This window comes from Varroa destructor, unplaced genomic scaffold (assembly GCF_002443255.2).
Source record: "Varroa destructor unplaced genomic scaffold, Vdes_3.0 BEIS01000007.1, whole genome shotgun sequence".
Taxonomy (NCBI): domain Eukaryota; kingdom Metazoa; phylum Arthropoda; class Arachnida; order Mesostigmata; family Varroidae; genus Varroa; species Varroa destructor.
Window position 1 is genome coordinate 38,680,000 of NW_019211460.1, and position 22,855 is coordinate 38,702,854.

A 22,855-nucleotide genomic window follows, 5' to 3' on the forward strand; every position below is an offset into this window, starting at 1 on the left:
CTAATATATAAATATTACTATGACAATCGTCTATTTATAGCGGTAACGGTAAGTGATACATCGGTTTATCGGCTTCCAACAAATTCTAATTTAACCTTGCCAAAATTAGGTAGGTATATATACTTCATAAGCATTGGAAACTCAATTTTTAAGTAGACTTTTTATTCTAAGTAAACATTTATATATATATATATATATATATATATATATATATATATATATACATTTCATAGGGTAAAATGATACCTCTACTTCTCTGCGCACCTGATATTTAGTATTGGTATGTTATATGCTGTTGTCACTGCTACGGTAGGAACACAAATTTGCGACAGAAACAAACCTGCTAGCGATGTCCTTGAGCCCGTGTGGTCCATGGTAGACGGCGTACATGGCCGACATATTGGCGAGGAGTGCTTGTGCTGTGCAGATATTCGAGGTAGCTTTATCACGGCGAATGTGCTGTTCCCGTGTCTGTAGGGCCAAACGGTAAGCAGCATTGCCCGCTGCATCCCTGTGTACACATTTTCAATGCCCGATAGGTGTGCATGTAGCTACGACGTTGTATGCTTTCAATCTAATATCGTACGCTTGTATGCCGAGTATATTATTGGAAATTACAGTTATGATTGCATCATTTGATTGTGAATTACGTTGACTTTAAGCGAAACTATACAGCTCACCCACTTTGTAACTCCGACGACTCTGCCGGGCATCAGTCTCGTGAAGTTAGTCTTGGTAGCGAAATAGCCAGCATGAGGCCCTCCATAGTTAAGGGGGACACCGAAGCGTTGACTTGTTCCGACAGCAATGTCAACTCCTAATTCTCCTGGTGGGCGCAGAATCGTCAGAGCGAGAAGATCCGCTGCACACACGGCCAATGCCTGCAGTAGTACAATTAACAATCGGAAGTCAGCCATCATTCACGATTGTTAATAGACAGAAGGCGTTAGTGACTATGCAAAACACGAATATAACCATTTAAACATCAAGTTTATTGTTTATGTTTATAATGGAATATTCCAAATGTTAGTTAGTATACGTAAAGTGTTATCATTTAAGAGCCTGAATTTGTCCATTCGAAATTGATTGCATATCTTGCTAAAATCGACAACTTGTGTGGATATAACATCATCTCGATAAGGGAAAGCTTTAAAAGCTATAGGAAGTGACATAATGCCGTATTCAGATTTGACTAAACGTTTATCATGGAGTGACACCATAACATTAGGATTGTGGAATTCGTGTCATGAACGCGTAGCCTTCATTATCGAAAACGCTTACATCTAAGTACATGGGTCCTATATAAATTGAAGGCCATTTATAATAATATAAACGAAATCATAAATAAAATACCAACTTCCCTTTCATACTTTTTTAAATTCCTTTATAATAGCTCCTAAAACTCTTTAAATAAAGCTTTAGAAATGGATACAGTTGTATAGAAAACCTATCGAGCTTCTGTGTGTATGTTATTGCTGATTCTTCTATAAATTTTCATAGGAGAACCTAGTTAGAGATTCAGTTCCCTTGACCGAAAGAGGGAAGCCACCCTATTTTACTACAAGGAAACAAATCTCACAGACGCGCAGTTAGTTATACAGAGAACAATTAGCCAAATAGGGGCATTTATGGCAGTAGGGCCTCATTGTTTGGCCCTTCATTATATCCTTATCAGGCAGACGTTAGAAGGAAATTTCAAGGACACGAAAATCTGATCAAAGTTCAAATAGAAATACTAACCCCACCATTGTGACACTTTTCAATAAGATCGCGACAGTCATCAACGGCTCCTTCCGTGTCTGGATATTGGAATAGTGTTCCACAGCTATCCTTTTTCGAAAAATCAATGGTGTTTAGGTCGGTAACAACCACGTCAATGCCCAATGCACTGTAAATAAACATTTTGGATTTGTATTTGGTCAGATATGTGGTGTTTATACGATTCTGATTGCCCCAAATGTGGCAACATTTGAATTGAATTACAACGCACATCAGCAGATGTTTCCTCTTTTTTCCTTCTTTCAACAACTTATCTTATAGTTCGCATTGTTTTGCTAATTTCTGTTTTTAATATAATGTGTAAATGATATTTATTTCGTTCGTTCAGGTATAGCAAATACTTCTATCAAATATCACAACCTTAAAGGATATGTATCAAGTCATTTATGCGCTTACTCTATCAGTATCCTTATCTAGTCAAGGACATATGTTTAACATGTACGATCAATATGTTAAAAGGATTGTAGATGCTAAATGTCATATCTGCTAGAACCCGACTAGTGACCGTACGACCTTAAAGGGTCTAAATATTTTGAGTTTTACGTATGGTAGCGCCGTTAGGTATTCTATCAGGCGGTTGTCTCCCAGCACGAAACAGACCGTGTTCAGGCTCACGATGCGTTCCTCAAATACAATAGGCAGCTCACTATGCCATCGTGGGGATCTAATTTCAGAGCTTAATTTCAGATTCACAATTTAAATCGAGATAATCACGTAGCACCAAAAAACTACCCTTATTCATACAGTTTCCCCGTGTATACAGCGCATATAGTTCCACGAAGACGGCTACTCGCGTCGCGGCTACCCACATTCTGTTTAATTATTATATTAATAGTAGTAACTTTAGCTGTCGTAGATTTTTGATAATAAGTAATACTTCTGAAGAGTTTCCTACAATTCAATAGGGTTTTTCTGAAGATAAAACCACAATCAGTTTAGCTAAACAAGAAATCCACAACAGACTCTAAAGTGCTAGATCTCAGCCTGTAGCACTGCGTTGTAAGAACATTACTTTTAGGTAAACGCACGCACCTGGCACGGGTCTTTACAACCCCAATAGTCTGTGGGTGAACTTTATGCGAAACATAAAATATTCTCTTCTTTCGGCTTCGAAACGCGAGGCTCATAGCTTCTGCTGCCGCAGTGCCCTCGTCGAGGAGGGATGCGTTTGCGATGTCCATTGCAGTTAGGTCTTTAACCATTGTTTGGAAGTTGAGCAACGATTCTAAACGGCCTTGCGCAATTTCGGCCTGGTACGGCGTATACTGTGTGGTCCTATAATGAGCGTGTATCACACTTGCTTAGTATGAAATCAGCAGTCGCTTGCAGTCTAGCTTATACATGCGCCGTAGCAATTAACCATAGAACTCAATAAACGTTACAAATCACAGGCAAACAGATCGGTACCGTAATTAGAGGTGCCTACTTCTTTTCGACAGTATAATGCTTATATTTTGTATAAATAAATCTAGAAAAAAAAAAGACATGGTCAAGGATTTACAAGCACCTAAATGTTTTTAATTAAGCTAAATGTTGGGTCCGCCGTTTTGATGCTAGGTCTGTCTCAAATTGGCTAGCTACGTTTTGACTAGATGCACTCAATCGAATTTTGCGAAAAAAACAAAAACACTATAATTTTGTTTACCATCCCGGATTTTCGAAGATATTTCTCATGATTGTGTGCGGAACAATACAGTTGGAATAACCCATGCCAATGTACGATCTCCAAATTGAATTCTTCTTAGCGATCTCCGTCGCTCGTGCAATCAGTTCGTGCTCAGCTGCACAATCGTACATAAGGTAAATGCATCCATTAGCATAAATCGGTGCACAATAAACAACTACACTTACAAATTGAAGGCCGTTAGATTATTATTCAGATGGAGTGACACACAGATGCATTTATGAAGTGTTAGGTAACGCACCTCATGCTGTTCGTAGTATCGACTAGTGATGAGCTTGACTGATTAATTAGCTATCAAGTATATTCGATTCATTCTATTATATTTATGATCATAGTCGTAGTCGTTGGCTTTATTGATTAACTCACTGAGCGGAGCTTCCAGTCGAAGGTCGCGACCAAGACGGATGTTCCGTGGGACTGTTTTCGAGATCAACTCGTCGATAGTCTGTAAACATAGAGTATAAGTAGCTTTTACGAATACCGTAATGCCTGGAGCGCCTAAGAAGATATGATCGACAAGTAGAGTAACTATTCGAGTCAAAAATGTCGCTTTCGTTAAGGCGCCTAAAGTATTAACCTGCGTCGAAATAATTACAGGGGGAGTCGGTGGAGCATTGTTAGTAAATAGTCATTTGAAAAATGACGGTCAGAAGCTCCTTTTTGTCATCCGGTGACGCAACTTGAAGCCTCGCAAACAGCAAACGATAAGAACGGATAAGATACAGTCCGCTGAGGCTTGACCGTGGATAAGATACAGGACGATACTCACTGTTGAAGAATCATATCTAGACGCTAATAGAGGGTATAAAGTCGACTTTCACTTAACAAAGCCTAGCTACAATGTCAAGCTTTCTTCCGAAAATATAGGGAAACATTTAATGTGTATGATTCTTGTCTTCAGTGGCCCGGCCATCCGGTATAAAGAAAGATGAATACATTTCTCATCGTACATAATAAAGGGCGCGTATATGTCGTACTGATGAAGATAGGGCTGGTTAAACACAATTATTTGTAACACTATAGTGAAGAAACGGAAATATTTCGTTTCTGTTAGCCCGGTCTTTCGCCTCAAATTGTATAATGATAAGTTTTGCGATCCGTGTTCGATAAGCGGCGAAAATTGTACATTTATATCGCGCGCAGTTAGAGGAACAATATATGGGCACATCTGTGAAGAAGTCTGGCAAAGCACATCTCTCGCCCCTGTACATATTTACCACGTTTCGGACGTGTGGAAATTCTACTTGGGGGTGCAGCAGGATAGAACAGGTATTCTACCGAGAATAAAAGCGTTGTATTAACTCGCACCTTCTATTTTCCTCTGAAATTTTCTTTTGCTCAATGGTGGCACTAAATGTCTTATGACATACATTACACAGCCACACAGCTTGTGCGAATGAAAAATAGGTTTTGTGCTTTGTGCTTGGCACTTATGCCCTTAGACGTTACGTCAGACGGTCGGTTTCTGGGATGAAACTGTGGTGGTCTTACTTGAACATATTAAATAATATAAGCGCTCTCTTGAGATGGGAAAAACACCTTGAGTCCAAGATAGTCGAGCATATCATTTTGGTCCTTCACTCGTGGGCCTACATGTCTCGAGCAGAAGTCTTCACGCTTTTCCAACATTGATTTAATACTTGCACTTCTGCTCTGTTGCCTGTGAAGCAAATCAGACAAATACTTAAACCACGTTAATAGGAAACGTAAATTTACATAATACAACGGCCGTACGTTGATGGCGAGCCTAGCTAGGCTGCATGGTTTAAGCACTATCGCAAAAAGACGCTGCAGCACTATCTGTTATGTTTAAGGTTTTACGGCAAATTTATATTGATTCAGTGTACAAAATTCTACAGTAATTCGAGCAAATACTACCAAACTAGCAAAGCCCTCCTTGTCTCACACTCATACATATCTGAACTTTGTCATTGCCTCGGTAATCTATATACTATCGGATCTAAAGACGGAATAATGATTTCGTTCACATAAATAGCAGTACATAACAAAAGTTTATATAAGTCTATCTATTATGTCTACTTTGCATAGCTGGAATAGAAGGTGCTACTTCTTTTCTTGGCTGCATTGCTGTGATTGCTACGGAACGAATGATCACACACCTACCTCTTAATGAGGGTCCGGCTTACAAGAGCACCTGATCGATAAATCCTCATGTTTGCAATTTCGTTGTCTTCGGGGGAATTAAAAAATTGGTCGAACCCACAACTTCCACAAGCATTGACTACAATACAGAGGCAACAGTGTCCTATAGCTTGGATAAATTGGTATTAGTAGTATCACAGTTGACACCCGTTGAGACTCTTGGCGTTATCTGTCTCTGCCTCGCTCGCTAACTCTCCGTATCCAGTGTGGGTTCGTGATAAGATGATTGCAAAGACCGTGCATCACCGTTCGCTGCAAGCAAGTTGACTAGCATCGCCGTCGTAGATTATTTTTAGATAAAATTCCTGATAGCATCTCATAGAGGAGGCCAATGGAGTAAGATCTCGACGATGACATCTGCTAGTCCCCCTCGACATGCGTTAGCGTCAAGGAAGGACATCTCGTAGGCGTTCTGTTGCCATCGGTGCCAACAGCAACAGCGCTCATCGTTCTCTACGTAACCTAGTCCGAAATGTAACCGTGTTTAGCATTCGATTTAATAAACGGATGTCACAAGCAATAACAACTATAGAGTTACGTTGAGCGTAATCTCACTGTGAATTTTTATACTACTTGCACGTCAAGTTCAGCTTAGAGGGATGGGCGTTCCCGATGAAAATAAAGGCATTTTTCAAAGAAACCTTACGTTGAACAATTGCTAAACAACCTAAACAATTGTCGAAACAGCTCAGGATATTTGTACCTCGTTTGGTGGGAAGCCGATCCTCGATAGCACTGCTCAAAGGTGATTTGTAAAGCTAAAACACATCATTATAACGATAATTGTTCAATGGCATTTTAAAAATGGTGAATTCGCCCCTGATCGGCCACGCGAGGTCGATGGGCGCCCCCTCAAGGCACTCTTCGAGGAAGACCGCTAATAAACAACTCGTGGATTGGGCGAGAATATGAATTGTAATCATGTGACTATAGCAAGCATACTGAACCTGTAAGATTCATAAAAAATTGAGAATTTGAGTATTTCATAACACTAAATGAAAGGCAAAGAAATCAGCATCTCATTGCTTTCCAACGTCTTGCCCAGCACCGAGCAAAACCCAGCCACATGATGGGTTTTCCACACAATTGTTGCGCGCGCTGGCAGACTAAGCGATGTATCTATACCAATATGAGGCAAAGGAAGGAATAGATGGTTCCGAGATAGCGTTAAGCCAAGGATTCAGTCGTATTCCCATCTGAAAAAGGTGGAGACTAGCTTTTTTACGGATCTTATACATCAGGAAATGCTGAAAAAGAACAACACGGCCAACAGGACGAATCTATATATGCCTGCTGTGTCAACTGAACGAGATTATTTGACCGAAAGGACCGGATAGACAAAACAAAGGCGTTTTTCTCCACAAAATGTTAGGCCGCACATGGCAAGAAGCTGAAAAACCGTCCCGTTGAACCTTAGATAGGATCACGTTTTACATTCGTAATATTATCTAGTCCCGCGCAGACATATTAGCACTTTTTTAAATAGAATTTGTCACTCTACATTTGACAATGCACAGGGTATTAATAACTAAGTGAACGAATTATTCAGCATCAGATACGAACTTTTGTGGCGAAAACGAATTAATAAATCGGCCAAGATATGGAACAATGCTGCCTTTGCTGACCTACTGAAGCCTGGTTTTTGAGATACCTTAAATTTTTATAGTTTCAAAGTAATATCTATCATAATTAACGTACTCAAACCTGCCTACATTATGGCTGTAGCACCTTTGCAGCTTCAGTATATTAGAAATCAAACATTTATGTTCTGTCGCTGCTACATAGGTGTACTGTCCATATATAACAGTACAGATTACGTTGTTATTTAACAGATTTTCGTAGCTATCAACAGCCTTTCCAGTTCGGTGTTCGCTGGAAGCGTGGATCGTCAAAAACACAAATATTGTTTACATTTTCAGGCCTGTTTTTGGGGAGAGTGTTAGTAAATTGTATAAATGACTGCAAAGTAGGTTCACTCAATAGTATGTGCACGTGTGTAATAATCTGTAGACAGTCTGTCTATCTGTTGTTACAATCACTCAACCGCTGGCCAGATCGTCACCGACATTTACTAGAGAACCCGATAATAATTCGTTAACAGGACGCCGACCAGGAGGGGTCTCGAAAACTTGCACATCTGCACGAAGATGCACTAGGTGATACGCAAACTTACGCGTATGATCGTCGTTGAGATCGAAGTCCGTACTCGCTACAAGCGGCCTATTGTAAAACAAAAAATTATCGTCATAAAACGTCGGAGCGTTGTCATCATCGTTTCTCTGGATGGCTCTGTCGTGGCCGATAAAGCCGGACGTGCCATGTCCTGCCCCACCAAAGATTTCCTCTCTATCCGCCCGTTTCTGTCCTAGGATTGCGTCTCACCACACGCCACGAAATCACATCACTACCTATTGCTTTCTACCTGTCAGGACAGCAAGGCAGCTAGCTGACCGCTACTATTGTCACGAAGTGGCCTTTCACACTAGCGGAGACAGGAGAGCCATTGTTGGATGCAGTAGGCTGTATCGAATAGAGCAGAATCTCTGATCAAAATCAGTCCTTGCGTCGTCTCGAATTAATTAGAAATTGTAGACGGCATGGCCCGCATAAGATGAATGGTTGCAAATCATCTCACCTATCTGGCGCGTGCTTTCCATATATAAGCTGTGCAGTTTCTGTTGGGGGCATCCGCTCTCCATATGTAAACAAGACGGCTTTTACATTCAAAGATTATTTGCCCATTAGCAAAATTAGTAGCAGTGAGTGACTGAATGTGTGTACATATTAATGAAAACGCATCGGGTCATGTAAAGATCCTCATGGAACAATCACGAACAATTACACCAGTTGTAATGGGGCACTTTGGGATGTCGCCATTTAGTCATCCGCCATCGAGGCAAGAATAATCGCATTATTAATGACGCTAGCCCATGTAGATTATAGATGTATTTATCTCTAGGAAACTATCTTGAAAAATTAAGTCACGCATATATTATTAGGTACGTATGATTGATGGAGTCTCAATTTGATTTAACAGGATTGTTTATAACCGGCGAAGATCAGTAAGAAAAAATAGCTTTAGCGATTCCTTTTAGGAGGATGAAAAAAAACTTAAAATATATAACGGTGTAGGCAAATAGGATTCGTCCGGTTCCTAAAAGTAATTGGCCTCGTCTGTTGGAGGCAGGTATGTACCAATGAATAACATTCCTTCTGGAATTACTTGTACTTGGTTGCTAGTATCGAACAATGTGTTGATACTTTTCAGTAGTAACTTACATTTGATAGTTCACTGGCAGAAGCTTTCAAACGTTAGGCGAAACTCTATCGTATAATGCCTGCGGTATAGGGAAAATGCTAAACATGTTTGTTATAAGAATAGCTTACTTTTGATACAGCCAGAGCTTCTTAACTCGACTGCTTCGCAGCCTGTATGATGATCGGGCTAATTTCGAAAATGAGTAATATACATAAGGTCAAATTGATAATTGGAATGCTTCTAAATTCACGTTGTTTTATGCAGGTTCTGTCACACAGAGAACAGGATAAGCTATTCCGCATATTAAAACGTGCGTTTTCGTATGGCACACCCTAATGCCGACAGTATTTTTGCCCTAAAAAGTCATAGTGATTATAATATGTCATAACGTTGAGCTAAACTCTACGTAACACCCACTATTCCAGTTAGCGTGTACGCTGTACGTGCGTGACAGATATCAATTGGCTTTTGTTGATGTTGCTGGTCCGACTGACCGCCTGGACATCCACGGACATCTCAGAGTAGAACGGACTAGAACAATCCATGCTATAGAACTGCGCCTATTGCGGCTGATTGCCGCCAAAAAATACTAGGCTGTCCTTACTGATGGCGCGCTCTTCAATTTGTGCGATTGCTGATAGCGGGATAGGACAAGCAATGTCCTACCAGTTCCCCTAACAACCTGCATTCTCTGAACATAACCCAACATTCTGCAATTGCCCATTAAACGATGCTAGCGGAATTGCTCGAGTGGGGAGAGAGAAACCGGGATGCCTCCCCATGGGATGCGCAGCGGGTTGAGGGGGATAGCCGTTCAGGCCAAAGTGTCGGGAGTACGATAAACATCGGCGTGTTGCGAATTATCTGTTTTATTAATTACCTTTATCAAGGCTTATCGGGAATGGCTGCGAGAGACCAGCCATGATTGACCCAGCGGTTGCTGGGTCGGATGCCTAAGCAAGCGTGTGGCCATGATAAAGTATGTCGTCTTTTATAACACAGTGTACGTCGTAAAATCAGCAGCAGGACTAACACGAAAGGGCACCGCGCCACGAAGCTACACTATTATACCAGTTTGTGCGCCTTTTGTACTTATATGTATATTATATTATACAGATATGAACATATCGGCGGCTACCAACGAACAGATCGGGTCGCCGAGTCCAACTTTATCAACTGCACGATATTGTCGCTTGTTATATAAAAGTATGAGCGTGTACACGTGTATAGGTAATTAATTCGTGCCATTCTGTAGCAGTCTGGATATCCAAAGTAATTACGTAACGAAATCTTCGATTTTTAAAATGTTACCTTCGCTAACTGTCGCCATTTTTTATGGTGCATTTGGTAAGCATTTGAAAGTGATCGATACCAATAACTTATTTATGGCAATGCGTCATAGTCAAATGCTACTTTTAATGCTCAAATAGTTCGGATCACAAGCGTAAGATTATATGAGTTTCGAATAACTGATAAGTAATAACTTATGAATACCTATCCTGTATACAGCATCAAAAACGCTCGAAAGCTACGAAGAAAGAACTTAGTGCTATAGAATATCATAAAGAAAGCCTTACAGAACAACATTGTATTCCTAACTAGCTGTTTCGGGTGTTGCGTCTATTGCAAGCGCTCAGCGTTGAATCAAACAACATCGTATCCGTGTACTGCCCAGCCGACCTATAACGTTATTGATCGCACAGTGTTTCTTTGCTTTTAGCTAATCGCTATAGCATACGCCAACAAACGAAGGGATCGTTGTATCAAACAGATTTAATCTACATTACTATACATAACCTGTTGAGGCTAAACAGTTTCAACATGGCCTTGCGCGTTCGCGAACAATGCTGTCCGAAGTGGTCTGCTAAATGTATTGCACATGTAGTGGCGGTGACAAATTCAATCTGTTCGTCGCTCCTCTTTTACGCGTCCCGCCTGAACCCAGTTCCGGTACTAATATGCTCACTCAGCCTATAACATCTAGCCATTTCATCACCGCTCTTCGCTTTCGTTCATCGCTTGTTTTTGCTGGAGGAAACAAGGTCCAAGAGAATTAATGTCGAGTAGTTGAGCACTGTCGCCATCGACAGAAAAAGCAGCAATAGCAAATATTACTGAAGTCCATCTCAATTGTCATTCTCGTCATTATCCGAAATCTCCGTTTCTACATGGCAAGCAGTAGCGGCTTTGTAAATCAGCTCAGGGTACCGCCCACAATGGGCCTGACTGGGTGGCCTGAGTGCTCGTTCTGCGTGCCTCGACTCAGAGTGTGTTAGCGGCACCGTAGCTGGCAGCCTCCTCGGGCTCTGATGCGCGATTGGGCGACTCGCAGAGGGCCTACAGGGAGAGTAGTATATGTGGAGGAGCTAACGACGAAGCTCGCGCAAAGGGGTCCGAACCCAGCCGGTGAGGGTTAGCGGTAGAATCTAGAGACGAACAAACAGAGTGGGGATGAAGAGACGCAAGTGAACGAGACGGACTGAATGAGACTTTCGTTGTTTCCTGCGGGCGTCGTCACTGCGTGGGAATCTCAGGGGCCGTTTTGGCACCTTTGAGAGTGGGTGGTGGCGGGGAAAGGGGAAAGATGAAAGGGCACTAGAGAGGGGCGCTTAATTGACACGCGGTAATTTGGTTAGCAGCGTTCGCTTGCAAGTGGCTGGATAGGTAGCTGATGTGTTAGTTGGATGTTCGGGGAGTGTCCTAGTGTGCATGTAGGTCCTTACGCGTCCTTCTTTTTCGCCGAGTTAACAACCATCCGCGACGGGCTCGTACTGTGACATAGTCCCGTTGTTAACGGTTGCCTTTTACCTGCGTTTGCACATCGTTCGAGCAGTAACGCAATAATAACGCCAACAGAAGCAATGGCCTCGAAGCCCGTGCTTCTGTTGGCGCAGTGATGTTGTTAGCGAATTCTATTTATTGCGCTCCTTAATACGAAGGATGAAGCAACTAATTTAGCCATCATAAATTCACTTCCAGCTCTTGAGGGATTCTCTTCGTAACGTGCATATGTACGTTGCATGAATGAGTACGTCGGCTCACGTGATAACAAAAATTTAAAAGTCTCCGTCAATCCGCAGTGTGTAAATAATTTATTACCCCGATGGCCTCAGAACGACCTGTTCAGCTACTACGTGTTCAGGCAACACAGTCACAAAAGTGACCTCCTAATTCTACGGTATCGACCCTGTTCTCGGAACTACTTTTACCAAAAAAAACAAACGCCTTTCCTGGCACTGTGAAATTTGAAAAAAAAAACGATGTTATACGTCATCCTTCGATTCATTTTAATTCATGAACTGCTAATGTATCGGTCTTTCTTGTAACCGCCAAATACTGTATACTATATTAGGCCTATGGTTTCATTTATCTTATCGATCACAGCATGTATTTTAATTAGAATAATTTTTTCAACTTGACCGTCCCAGTCAGTGTTTTAGGTAACTTCGTATTAGGTTGCACTTATTCGCTCACACGGGCCAAGGCAATAACAACAGTAGTGGAAATAACAGCCCAGCTACCTATCCCACAGTATAATAGAATTACTTTGTACGTGAAACAATTTCCTCTTGATGGAACGTCACCTGCGCACGGTATTATAATTTAATAATAATAAACGCAATAATTACATTCTAGTAGCATTCGCGACTGCTGGCAAGCCAAGTCACGCCTTTCGCGCGACGCGTGTCTGAAGATACTTGTAGTACTGAGGTGTGTGTATATATATATGGTAGAACGGCACAGACACACATGAGGGATGACTGATGGTGTGAACGCGCCGTAGGCGCTCTATGTCACGCTGAAAAATGGATTCAATTTTATTGTTTGACCTTCATGCTCTACAAGCGCTAAAAAATGTTTAATGGCAAACTTTCCTGTAGCATAGAGAACGAGCGAGAGTACTAAGGATTGGATAGAGTGCTTCTGTGGCCGCGCACACCTCCACGACTCCGTGAATCATCAGCACCTAGAATTAGCACCGAGTGTGGCTACTCAGAAGATTACAAGTTCTCTAACGCTTAATACTGATTGGTATTATTTTTTGGCACGAACAGCGATCTGTCAATTTAATTGAGCGTACATTCAGATTACACATAAATAACTTAGATAAAGTTGAACCATCGAAAATTATTTCTGAATCAATTTACGAGTCGGAAATTATTATCCATCTTCGAATCTGCTAATAAGGATTTGTCCTTTAAGGCACGCTGTATCTTTTTTGTGCATGATGGTATAGCTTAAAACTGTAGATTACAAGAAGCTTTCTGGCCTCTAATAGAGCACCAGCGGACATGTACTTGCTTCTAAACTCCTACTAAATGGGCTAAGGATTATATGCTAATCAGGATCTTGCTTCCAAGCTAGTATATGTTAGGATAAAAACAAGGAGTCTTCATTCGCTGCGGTAGTTAGCGGAAAGACCAGTTTTATGCGTGTAAAAGTGATATATAAGCGTATATATAAAACTAGCGGTATCCCTATTTAATTTCACTAAGATTGTATAATGATCTGCGCAATATGATTCTGTTACGTGTGTACGAGCGTGCACAAAAGGAGGGAAAAGTGTTTTGGTTAGTCTGTTAGGAAGTCCTTGTTACGTATCTGTTAAAGTAAGAGAGGATATGTAACCATATGAAACGCATTTAACTGACGACCGTTCAAGTATTTGATCGAGCCAACACCTCGACTATATCCTGCGGAAAAGTATTTACCCAATGAAAAAAAATAACCCTTATATCGAAAATATAGCTTACATTTTATCAACTGTGAGCCGTTTCGGCAAAAGTCACTATTTTGCCCCTCAATAATAAAAATAAGGAGAATCCAATGAAAGCCAATCTTACGTTTATTTTGTACAGCTGAAAAACAAATAATTCTCTTCAATCTAAAACGTTATGAAAGCGCTCAACGATTGTCAAGTAAACAGTAACCAGCCATAAAAAGTCTGACAATTCGAGTAATTTTTAAATATAAATTCTATAATAGAACTGCCGAGACTGAAACAATTCGGCGTACAAACCTTATCTTTGGTAAAAGACTTACTATAAGAAGCATGAAAAATTTTTAACTCGAAAGTAAATCCCGTAACGAACTCTTCAGAGCTGAATAGAAGGTTACTAATTGAAGGTTTGTCGCCGTAACACCGTAACGGGTAAGGTGTTTGAGTATAGTAAACTTTGAATAACGCGGTAACAATAATAATTAGTAACAACTAAAGTATCGAAGATAAAACACTGCATCATTTTGGACAGGGATAAAAGCGAACACGTAGAGATACTGGCCTCTCTTCGTTCTGACGCCATAAAAATGTCCTGTTATAGAATTGAGTTATGATTTGTGTCTAAAATTGATTTATACGAGAACTGCAGGCGATCGCACTGATGGGTGGATGCAAGTAGACTGGCGAGATTTCTCCCTCCCCCGCCCCCCGCCCTCCGCCCCGCACAAAGAAAACGTACAGCTTCAATAGTTTATGGCGTAAATTTGGTTGATTCAATAAAGGTTTTATCCTCTACAACTTGATAAGTTCTGATTCATGAAATATGGATAAAGAAATTATGAATTATATGTTTTGACAGTCAAAGGAGAAGCTGTGGACTAAACGGCCAAGGATTGGGCTAAACCACTTTACCCCCCGGCTACGCTTGACCTCACATCACCAATATGACCATTGCAAACGCGCAGGAAGTACAATTCGATGCTTTGTTATCCACCATAGTCACTGGACGTTGTTCTCAAAGTCAAGCATTTTTCACAATCTCGAAACGCTGTAAATTTTTACATGTCGAAGTTGCTTTTCAATATTATAGGCTATTGTACTTCTACAGCAATATAATTGTTACCTAAATGGCAAAGGGTCATAAATAGAAATAAAAACGGCGCATACTACAAATAAAAATAGTTCCTTTTAATAACGCATCGTAGTTAAATTCTGACTGAAAACAAATTATGCATGTAAAAACTACGAGTTGACTACCTCGCATTTTATACTAACCGACACCTAATATATATATATATGACGTGTTTTTTATTATTACATTCTCTGTTAGCTTATTATACGTTTGTTTATCTGTAATCATCAAACTGTTATAATTACAACCGCTATGTACTGTAGTGACCGCCAGGTGGCGCCACCGTTAACCATTGTACACCCGTAACACTAGCGCACTCAACGATCTGAAAGGTCTGCAACCTATGTAAGCTTCTCCTTTCCGCTGCTTTCGCAACGGGAGTCCATCACCCCTCTCTGCCTACCCTATTACCGCCCAAAATGGTCGATACAAGCAATTTGCGCTCAGCAGGGAACCTGTACGCTGTATGTACGACATACTATACGGCAATGTCGGAGGCAATCGGCCCCGTTGCATAGTCGACTTTGTACGAGTTACAATGTTAATTTTGTGCGCAATACATCTTATCCTCTATCACGGGGAATGTATGGGGTAATCACTAAGGCCACGTTGGGTAACCGGATGGATGGCTGGCTGCCTGCCCGCCCGCCTGCCTGCCTGCCTGCCTGCCTGACTGACTGGTAACATTACTTAGGTCGGGTACGCTCCGAAGCGATGCCAATAGTGGTCCATAATGGGAGGAGTGTGAGTTAGAGAAGGTCGTGAGCTTCGTTTGTCGTCTCCCTTTCTTCAGTTTATCCACCCGCCGGTGAAAATTGCCGCTCTGAAGCCAATGCGCAACAATAGCTGCTTGTTGTTCGCTCCCTTCCCGCAGTGGTGGCGTTTACAAAAAAATGCGAGATGTCTGAACTATAAGAGAAAACGAAGTGAATGCACATTGTACCTAGTGATAATATTTGTCTTCAACAATGTTCGGTGTTGATCGTCTGAGATAAATTGATAGTCGTGAAGATAGTGCCGGTGATGGCGATCGCGATGACTACAAGCCAATCCCCGACTGGAGTAGAACGGAGAAAAAAGATTGTAGTAGCTTATGGACTAACAGTCTGAAAGTCAGCTAGGTCATTGAATTGAATAGAGGACATATGGGAACGGTCCTAGCCATTTCTTCGCTTCAGTAAATTATGCATAGGAATTATATTTATAGGTACAACACATCGAGCGTTTCATTTGATATATTTATTTCGAATACGAAAGTACGCACATACTCGGGCGGTTTCTTTCGAGAAAAAAACACAGCACCCAAATATAGCTATACGTATTGCCGGCAAGTTTATCTTTGGGATTTTTAAATGCGAAAACACTTGCGCGACATTGTCTTTTCGGTTGATTGCTTGATGATTTTGGTGACGTGGTTTGATAACTTTATTAGTAAATTTTAAAAATCTTTGGCCTGTTTGTCATCATAATTGGTCCATTTAGTCCATAAGATGATCCAGCGGGTCGCATAAGAGAAGAGTACCGAAATATATATGTGTGCATTTTTTTTTTTTTTTAATTAAAAAGACCTGTTTATATTTTATTACCAAATATAGTAGATGTCGTTTTATGTCCGATATTGCCGTTAGGCACTCTATCGGATTATCCTTTGATCACTAGGAGCGAAATTAGCTATGATTATGAGTAACTCAATGTTTGTGATGAAGACATCTTGCAGGCTATATTCCTAGATAGAATCAAACGTCGCCTATAGCTGCTTTTAATGGAACGGTTCCGAGCTACTAAAAACAAATGATCCTAGGTTGTTACCTAAGCTTGTTTTCGCCTCGTATATAAGTCATAAAATGTCACGATTGCCATATATGATGTCTCATTGATTTCATGGAACGTGTACACTAAATTTTCGTTCCTTTTTGTGGGTTTTTGCTTATACTTACTTGCTTGATTAAATTACTTGCTCTACAAAATGAGCTTAGTAGATGCCGCCGGTAGAACCCGTGTGTCTTTTTTGTTTTTTCAATAGTTTAATAATACTTAAGTATGATCATTGTGCAAAGCGAAAACAGGACACGTGAGAAATGCAAAAAAAAAGACAAGACAAAAAAAGTAAATAGGTGCAAGCGTGCAAGGAATACATACTGAGGACACGGTACAAATTATTGAGCTTCGAGCTTGCGGCATTAGAACATATGATCCGTGCGAATAAAAATAATCCAGGTTAGAAAAACTATGGAAAAAATCAGTAGTTTACCGCTTTATGGTTGCAATAAGTTTTTAAATTGGATTTTGTATTTCGAACAACGCCTGCAATTCGCACAAAGTTCGTTAAGGGTAATGTAGACGAAAGTATCATGTGGTCTCATCGTAAAATACGAATCACTAAAATTGAATTTAATGTTTATTGCTTGATAATCTACCATAGCTATTTCTAGGGGTGGCAAGTAAGCGGATGTAGTATAAAGAATACAGAAGCCGTAGCTCACTGGCAGGGAGGCAACGACGTCGTATCGTGCTCTATTGACACTGCTTGGAATACGGCTGCTATTTTTCGTATATTACCAATATAAAATATGTGAAGTAGCTGTCTAGGACATATTTTTCAGACGTATTGTCCTATTGCCGACACGTCGGAGGTGTCCAAGCTGGGTGTTCGCTGTCCAACCAGGTTTTGGTACGAAGCAGACGGTGTTTGTGTAGACACCGTCTTTATAAGCACCGTCTATAAACACTGCCTTTACACATATCGTTAAACTACACGTATATTATAGTTCGATGTTGATGACCCAAATCCTTTTTTATCAACAGTGAGTGGGAGACGTGGTCGTATACTTAGTCAAAATTATTTCAACTTCAATGGTGGTGTTCGGTTCGATATCTATCTGAGGACTATCTCCGGCATTGATCAGAGTCAATGAACATTATCCACAATGCGAAACCACTGGAATACACAATTTATAGACATCACATAGAGTCTTATATCATAACATTATTCGGTTTGCTCTACCTATAAATTAAGCAAAAATAGCTTCGAAATATGAGGTGCTCTGGGTTTGAAGTCAGTCATCGATGCACTTCGTTATTGTGAAAGCCAGCAAAATCGTTTCATGCATTGAGTAACGTAGTTTCGGCGTAAAATCAGACAATTTTTTTTCGTTTTTTCGGATATCCAAAACGAGACTTCAAGCTGCTTTTTTTCGCCGTTCTGAGCTTTGCACTTTCAATCATCTATTCAAGCACGTATATTTCGTTCAGCGTTAACAAATGCGATCTGAGGTAGTTGACACCCTAATAGTACAAAAGCGTAGCTACAGGCTAGAAGTTAGCCAAAATAGCGTCACGCTTCCCACATATCGTAATCTTTTAGTTGTTACATTACTCTACACATTTTTTAAAGGTAATAGGTTATCACTAGTAACTTCTGTCAAGATAAGTAACATCGTCCGCGATATTTTATGGTACCCAACCGAGGGGTTCCTGTCCAGCTGCCGCTGTAGCAGCTGTTACGTACGTTAACGAAACAGGGCGCCAACACCTGAACCGAATGATTAGTCCCTAATCAAGTAATTGTCCGTCCCCATAACGGAGGCGACACTCGCAAAAGCAGAACGCACATGTTTAAACAAAGTTACGTCTCGTGTCACATTCAACAATAAGTTTCACTCCCGCACCCGGCAACCTCTTCTCTAAATGCAGAGGCTCAACGGGGAGAAAGACAGGCAGATCACCACTATGCTCGGAATCGGAGCTAGTGTTCCTCGGCAGTTTCGTACATTTTCGGTGCCTCATGCAAGAGATAATTAGAATCGTGAGCAGGTTATGAATGAGCTGTAAGCGCATCGTTTAGATTAAACAAACAGATCGTTGTCTGCCAAGCAGAAAATGAACTCATATCTATTTGTCTGGCAACCCCTTTCTCCTTAGATCCTTCTGCCGACACTACTGTGTATGTGCTACGGTACCACGGTGTACTATACGTAGTCTGCGCAGGCTACTATTGCTGGCCATGGGAGTGGCTGGTTCACTGTTTTCCAAAAGTACACCCCATCTTACCCCCTTTCTCTCCCTATCTCGCACCTGGATCGAAATGCGAAAAATACACCGAACCGGCCTTCAGGTAACACCGTTTCGGCCGTGCTGATGTGAACTCATTTTTTGCCCTCTTTGTCGTTAACCTCGCTTTCTAGCCGTGCGTTTCTCACTCGAAGCAGCTATCCACGGGACCACTATCACGTAATTCCACTACAGCTACTTCGGTGTTTTATTTATCGTTTTTATGAGTGCTATTATAATTACTATTGCTATTGTTTCGTCGTTTCATAAAATGAATGGCATGAATTATTTATTCATGACACGTAGATTTTACGATTTCTCTATTAAAATCATCCTGCAGGCGGGAAGTACACGAGGTAAAGCCGTTAAGTCCAGTCTCCGGCCGGTGTGTCTGCCACTCAACAGAGATGCCGCACTGGCTGTGGCACGGGCTGTGGGCGCTTGCATAGACTACTTCGCCTCATATAAAACAGCGACTAGGTGGGCGTAATTGCGGCTATCTACAGAGTGCAGCGTGCCGGTGAGTACAGCGTTACAAAATACGGGTGAACAAAACGAAGAATGAAGAGGTAAGTGAGAACTGATAGAGAAGCTGCACACATGCCTAATAATAACCCAGTACGGGGTTGGCTATTCGCGTTGACCCGAGGACAACACACGATCAACCTTTTGCTTGTCATGATGACTCCGACGAAAACGGGCGTTTAGGTGCTGCTTCAATTATGTATTGGGTATTAATAACTGAGACGAACGAAACGAACTCGTCCTGTAATGGATGAAGGTCGAAGGAAAAAACGTCACACATGTATATGTTGTTTTGCTATGGAATTTGTCCGTTGCGTCGCTGCCTGATTTTCTTTGCCAACATGCGTATATATACGTACCCATGCTGTGTTGTAAGGACTCGCTGTTGTATATATTATGTAGTCATTTATGAGGGGATATTAAAGATAACCTTTGAGTTGAATTACCTCTCTTCGACACTTTGAGCATTGTGGCTGATTACGCACGAAAATACAAACATTCTCATTAGGAAAAGGCTATCAAGGGGAGCTACTAGACTTAACGCACCGAGAGCCAAATCGGTTTTTAATTTCTAGCGAAACATCTCGAAAGGTTGGCGGTGCGGTGATTAAAAATTGAGCATAGTAGATAGAAATCATAAAACAAAAAAAGCTGCTTGATTCATGTTTTCAGCGACAATTTTCTACCATCATCCGTCCATTTTAGCTCTGATAAATCAAGACGCAGAAGTGATCTTGTCGAAGCTCGTGACTGGAATAAAGTACGAGGACTTTTCGGGCAATTTGCTATTTTCTTAGGCCTTACAGCCTACATATTATTTCCTTATTCTAAAAGTATAATCTGATAGTGCATGCTCTCCTAATAGACATTAGAGATAATGAAACTTTTTTGAAAAATCAATTTTGCCCTAGTCTGTTCACTTCAGCCGGTGTCAACATAATCGTCTGTCGTAAAAAAAAGCTTAAATTTGTCGGCATTTTGCATTAGTTTGAAAAGTTGTACTTATTCAAAGCCGTTCTTTAATTCTGTTAGAGATAAATTTCTCTTTCACAGCGGCGGTTTGTGTGCTCGAATGAAGTTCGCTTCGGGCTCAAAATTTATGGTAAGTCTAACTCTTCACAACACTCGGCCTTGAGGAGATACTAAGTAACGCGGATACCACTAAGGGCGGATTATATTAAGCACCTTCATAATATACATAAAGGAAAACGTTATCCGAAAAGGCTTCTTATGTGCTAGTTGCTTTAAGACAGTGAAAAACCTACCAGTTGAATCTGTATCTAGGCCATTAAGTCTGCCTGAAGAGTTCTTTGATAGCCAGAGTAAGCGGCACATAGAAAATTTTATATGCAGTCATGTACGTCGGCCCATACCAAGTGCGATCGTACGTCGCCGTCGTCAAATAAGTTAGACGCTAACCCGACGAGCCATCTGAATTGCTTTGTAGATGGTAAAGTTTCATAAAATCAACGCCCGTTTCTCTAAGGTCACCTGTCAGCCTATATCGGGTAACAAATATTTAGTTTATTGTTTTTACCCTGATATTACTGTATCAAATTCTTTCAGTTATTCAACAGGTAGTTTGTTTAACACAAAACACGGTTGATATATTTCTACACTTGACGACGTTTAATGTGCCATCAGTTCAGCACAAGGGGCCTGCAGCTTTTAATTGAGGCATATATATGAGCCTATACGTGTATATATATATATGTCCTATCCTGTTTTCTTGGCCTCAGATTGCCTTCCGAAAGGACGCACCCGGTTTCGGTTATTGTGTTCTATTAGGTGTTGACTAGCTACAGGTAAGTAGTGTCATACACTTTGATAGTTAACAGGCTGGTATATAGTGCACCGCAATACGCGACTATGCTACAACTTATGAGAATAGAGTAAGAATGATACGCTCAATAAAATGATGATAGTGATTCGAGAAAGATCCTTGTTATGACCTTTTGCCCATCACGATATATATATATATATATACAGACAGGATAGGAGAACTGTTCATGTTCCAACAATTATTTACAAGTAACACGTTACCACGTGAAAGACCACGGAAATGGTTTTTGTCTCAGAATGAATGAAATTGTTGATAATGATAGACAATTATAGAAACATTACTAGTATAAATTCAGTGTCCGTACGTCCTGTTTAGACTTTTAGTTTTATATTCGATGTTGTTTCCGATACAGATGCGCAACAGCAGTCTGTAAGGCTTACCGACCCAGGATTTTGAGAGCAACTGTTATCTGGCCAGCTAAGTTGCGATCTATAGGTTGGGTAGTTCATGACTACGTGAGTGACTATCATAGGGTCAAGGATGGGGATCAAATAATAAAATCAACATTAATCCGGTCGTTACATTTGTGATGTCTTTCTAGTAGGCACTGAATAGGCTTCCGGCACGCCCAGATATTATACTGTGCCTTTGTGTACATGGCCAGAAATGGTTATTTCTATGGCATCGCCAAAGGACCCACTGTTATAGACCACGGTCACGATAATAATACTGATAATGATTATTACCATTAGCATATATTTACTTGAATGAATGCGTGTCTATGTAACGCAATAGAACAATATAGTTGGTTTACAGGTTGAAAATTTACGGGCTCATACATAATCCAGTGCGTATTTTACGACGCAAGACGCGACCCCTTTATTTTCACACACAATGAGATAACAGATTCTGAATGTCAGCTTACGTTTACCTAGGGTTTCGTTAACAGTGTCATACATCAATAGGACGATCAGCGTTAAACAGCCATGAGTATATAGCCTGTTCAGTTCTTGCATGTAACTATTGTGCTATCAGTAACTTGCAAGAAGATTTCCGTATGGTAATTAGTGAATACAACGGCATGAATCTCACGAGTGCGTCTGCATTTGCTGAGAAGATTCTCCTCGTACGTGTCGCTTCGAACGTTATTTTCTAAATACTGTTTGCGTTAGCCGACCAACAGTAGCCAATTCAAATATGTCTGTTAATACAAGTAACAAGAGAGTCGAAGAATTATTTCGAATCGCAAACAGGCCGCGTTTCATTACAGATAGAGTCTACCCAATTTGTTTCCATTGAATGGTACGTAAGCTCTGAAATTCAAATTACCAGGTGAGCGGTTCCTTCTTCTGTGACTTTCGCTATTCCTTCCCTCGTTTCGGCAATCGAATTTGAAAGCAGGCAGCGCTTTATAATAGACCAGGTACCTTGAACCTATCTGATAGTTTCCTCGAGGTATCGTGTACTTTCTACAGAATCTTATTTTCATGTACGCCGTTAGAAGCATACATCAGTGGACTTAAAGTGAAAGCTTCTGACAATTCATGTATCGTCGTTTGAACGTATTTACCTGACTGTAACATTCGTTGCGAGTTGTTATGCGGCATTGTTATAACGGCAATTGTGCGGTTTGTCGGCCGTCGAAAACCAACGAGATGATAAAATATTGCACTACCACTCGACGGATAGGATGCCACCCGCCTATTTGTCCGCCATACTCTTCGCACAATCCAAGTTCTAGCTTCGTCTTGAAATAACGT

General features: G+C 40.9%; 1 protein-coding gene across 1 annotated transcript in view; it reads right to left on the reverse strand.

Moving 5' to 3' along the window:
* Window positions 1-5,762, reverse strand: part of LOC111254530 (glycine dehydrogenase (decarboxylating), mitochondrial) — an 11,280-nt gene extending 5,518 nt beyond the window's left edge. Inside the window, exons 1-8 of the mRNA XM_022815468.2 lie at window positions 5,588-5,762; window positions 5,003-5,123; window positions 3,830-3,908; window positions 3,425-3,560; window positions 2,812-3,054; window positions 1,741-1,888; window positions 685-881; window positions 341-511 (exon numbers count right to left, since the gene is read on the reverse strand). Of these exons, the coding sequence (XP_022671203.1) occupies window positions 341-511; window positions 685-881; window positions 1,741-1,888; window positions 2,812-3,054; window positions 3,425-3,560; window positions 3,830-3,908; window positions 5,003-5,123; window positions 5,588-5,637 (1,145 nt within the window). The 5' untranslated portion in view covers window positions 5,638-5,762. The remainder of the gene's footprint in view (window positions 1-340; window positions 512-684; window positions 882-1,740; window positions 1,889-2,811; window positions 3,055-3,424; window positions 3,561-3,829; window positions 3,909-5,002; window positions 5,124-5,587) is intronic.
* Window positions 5,763-22,855: the final 17,093 nt, after the last annotated feature.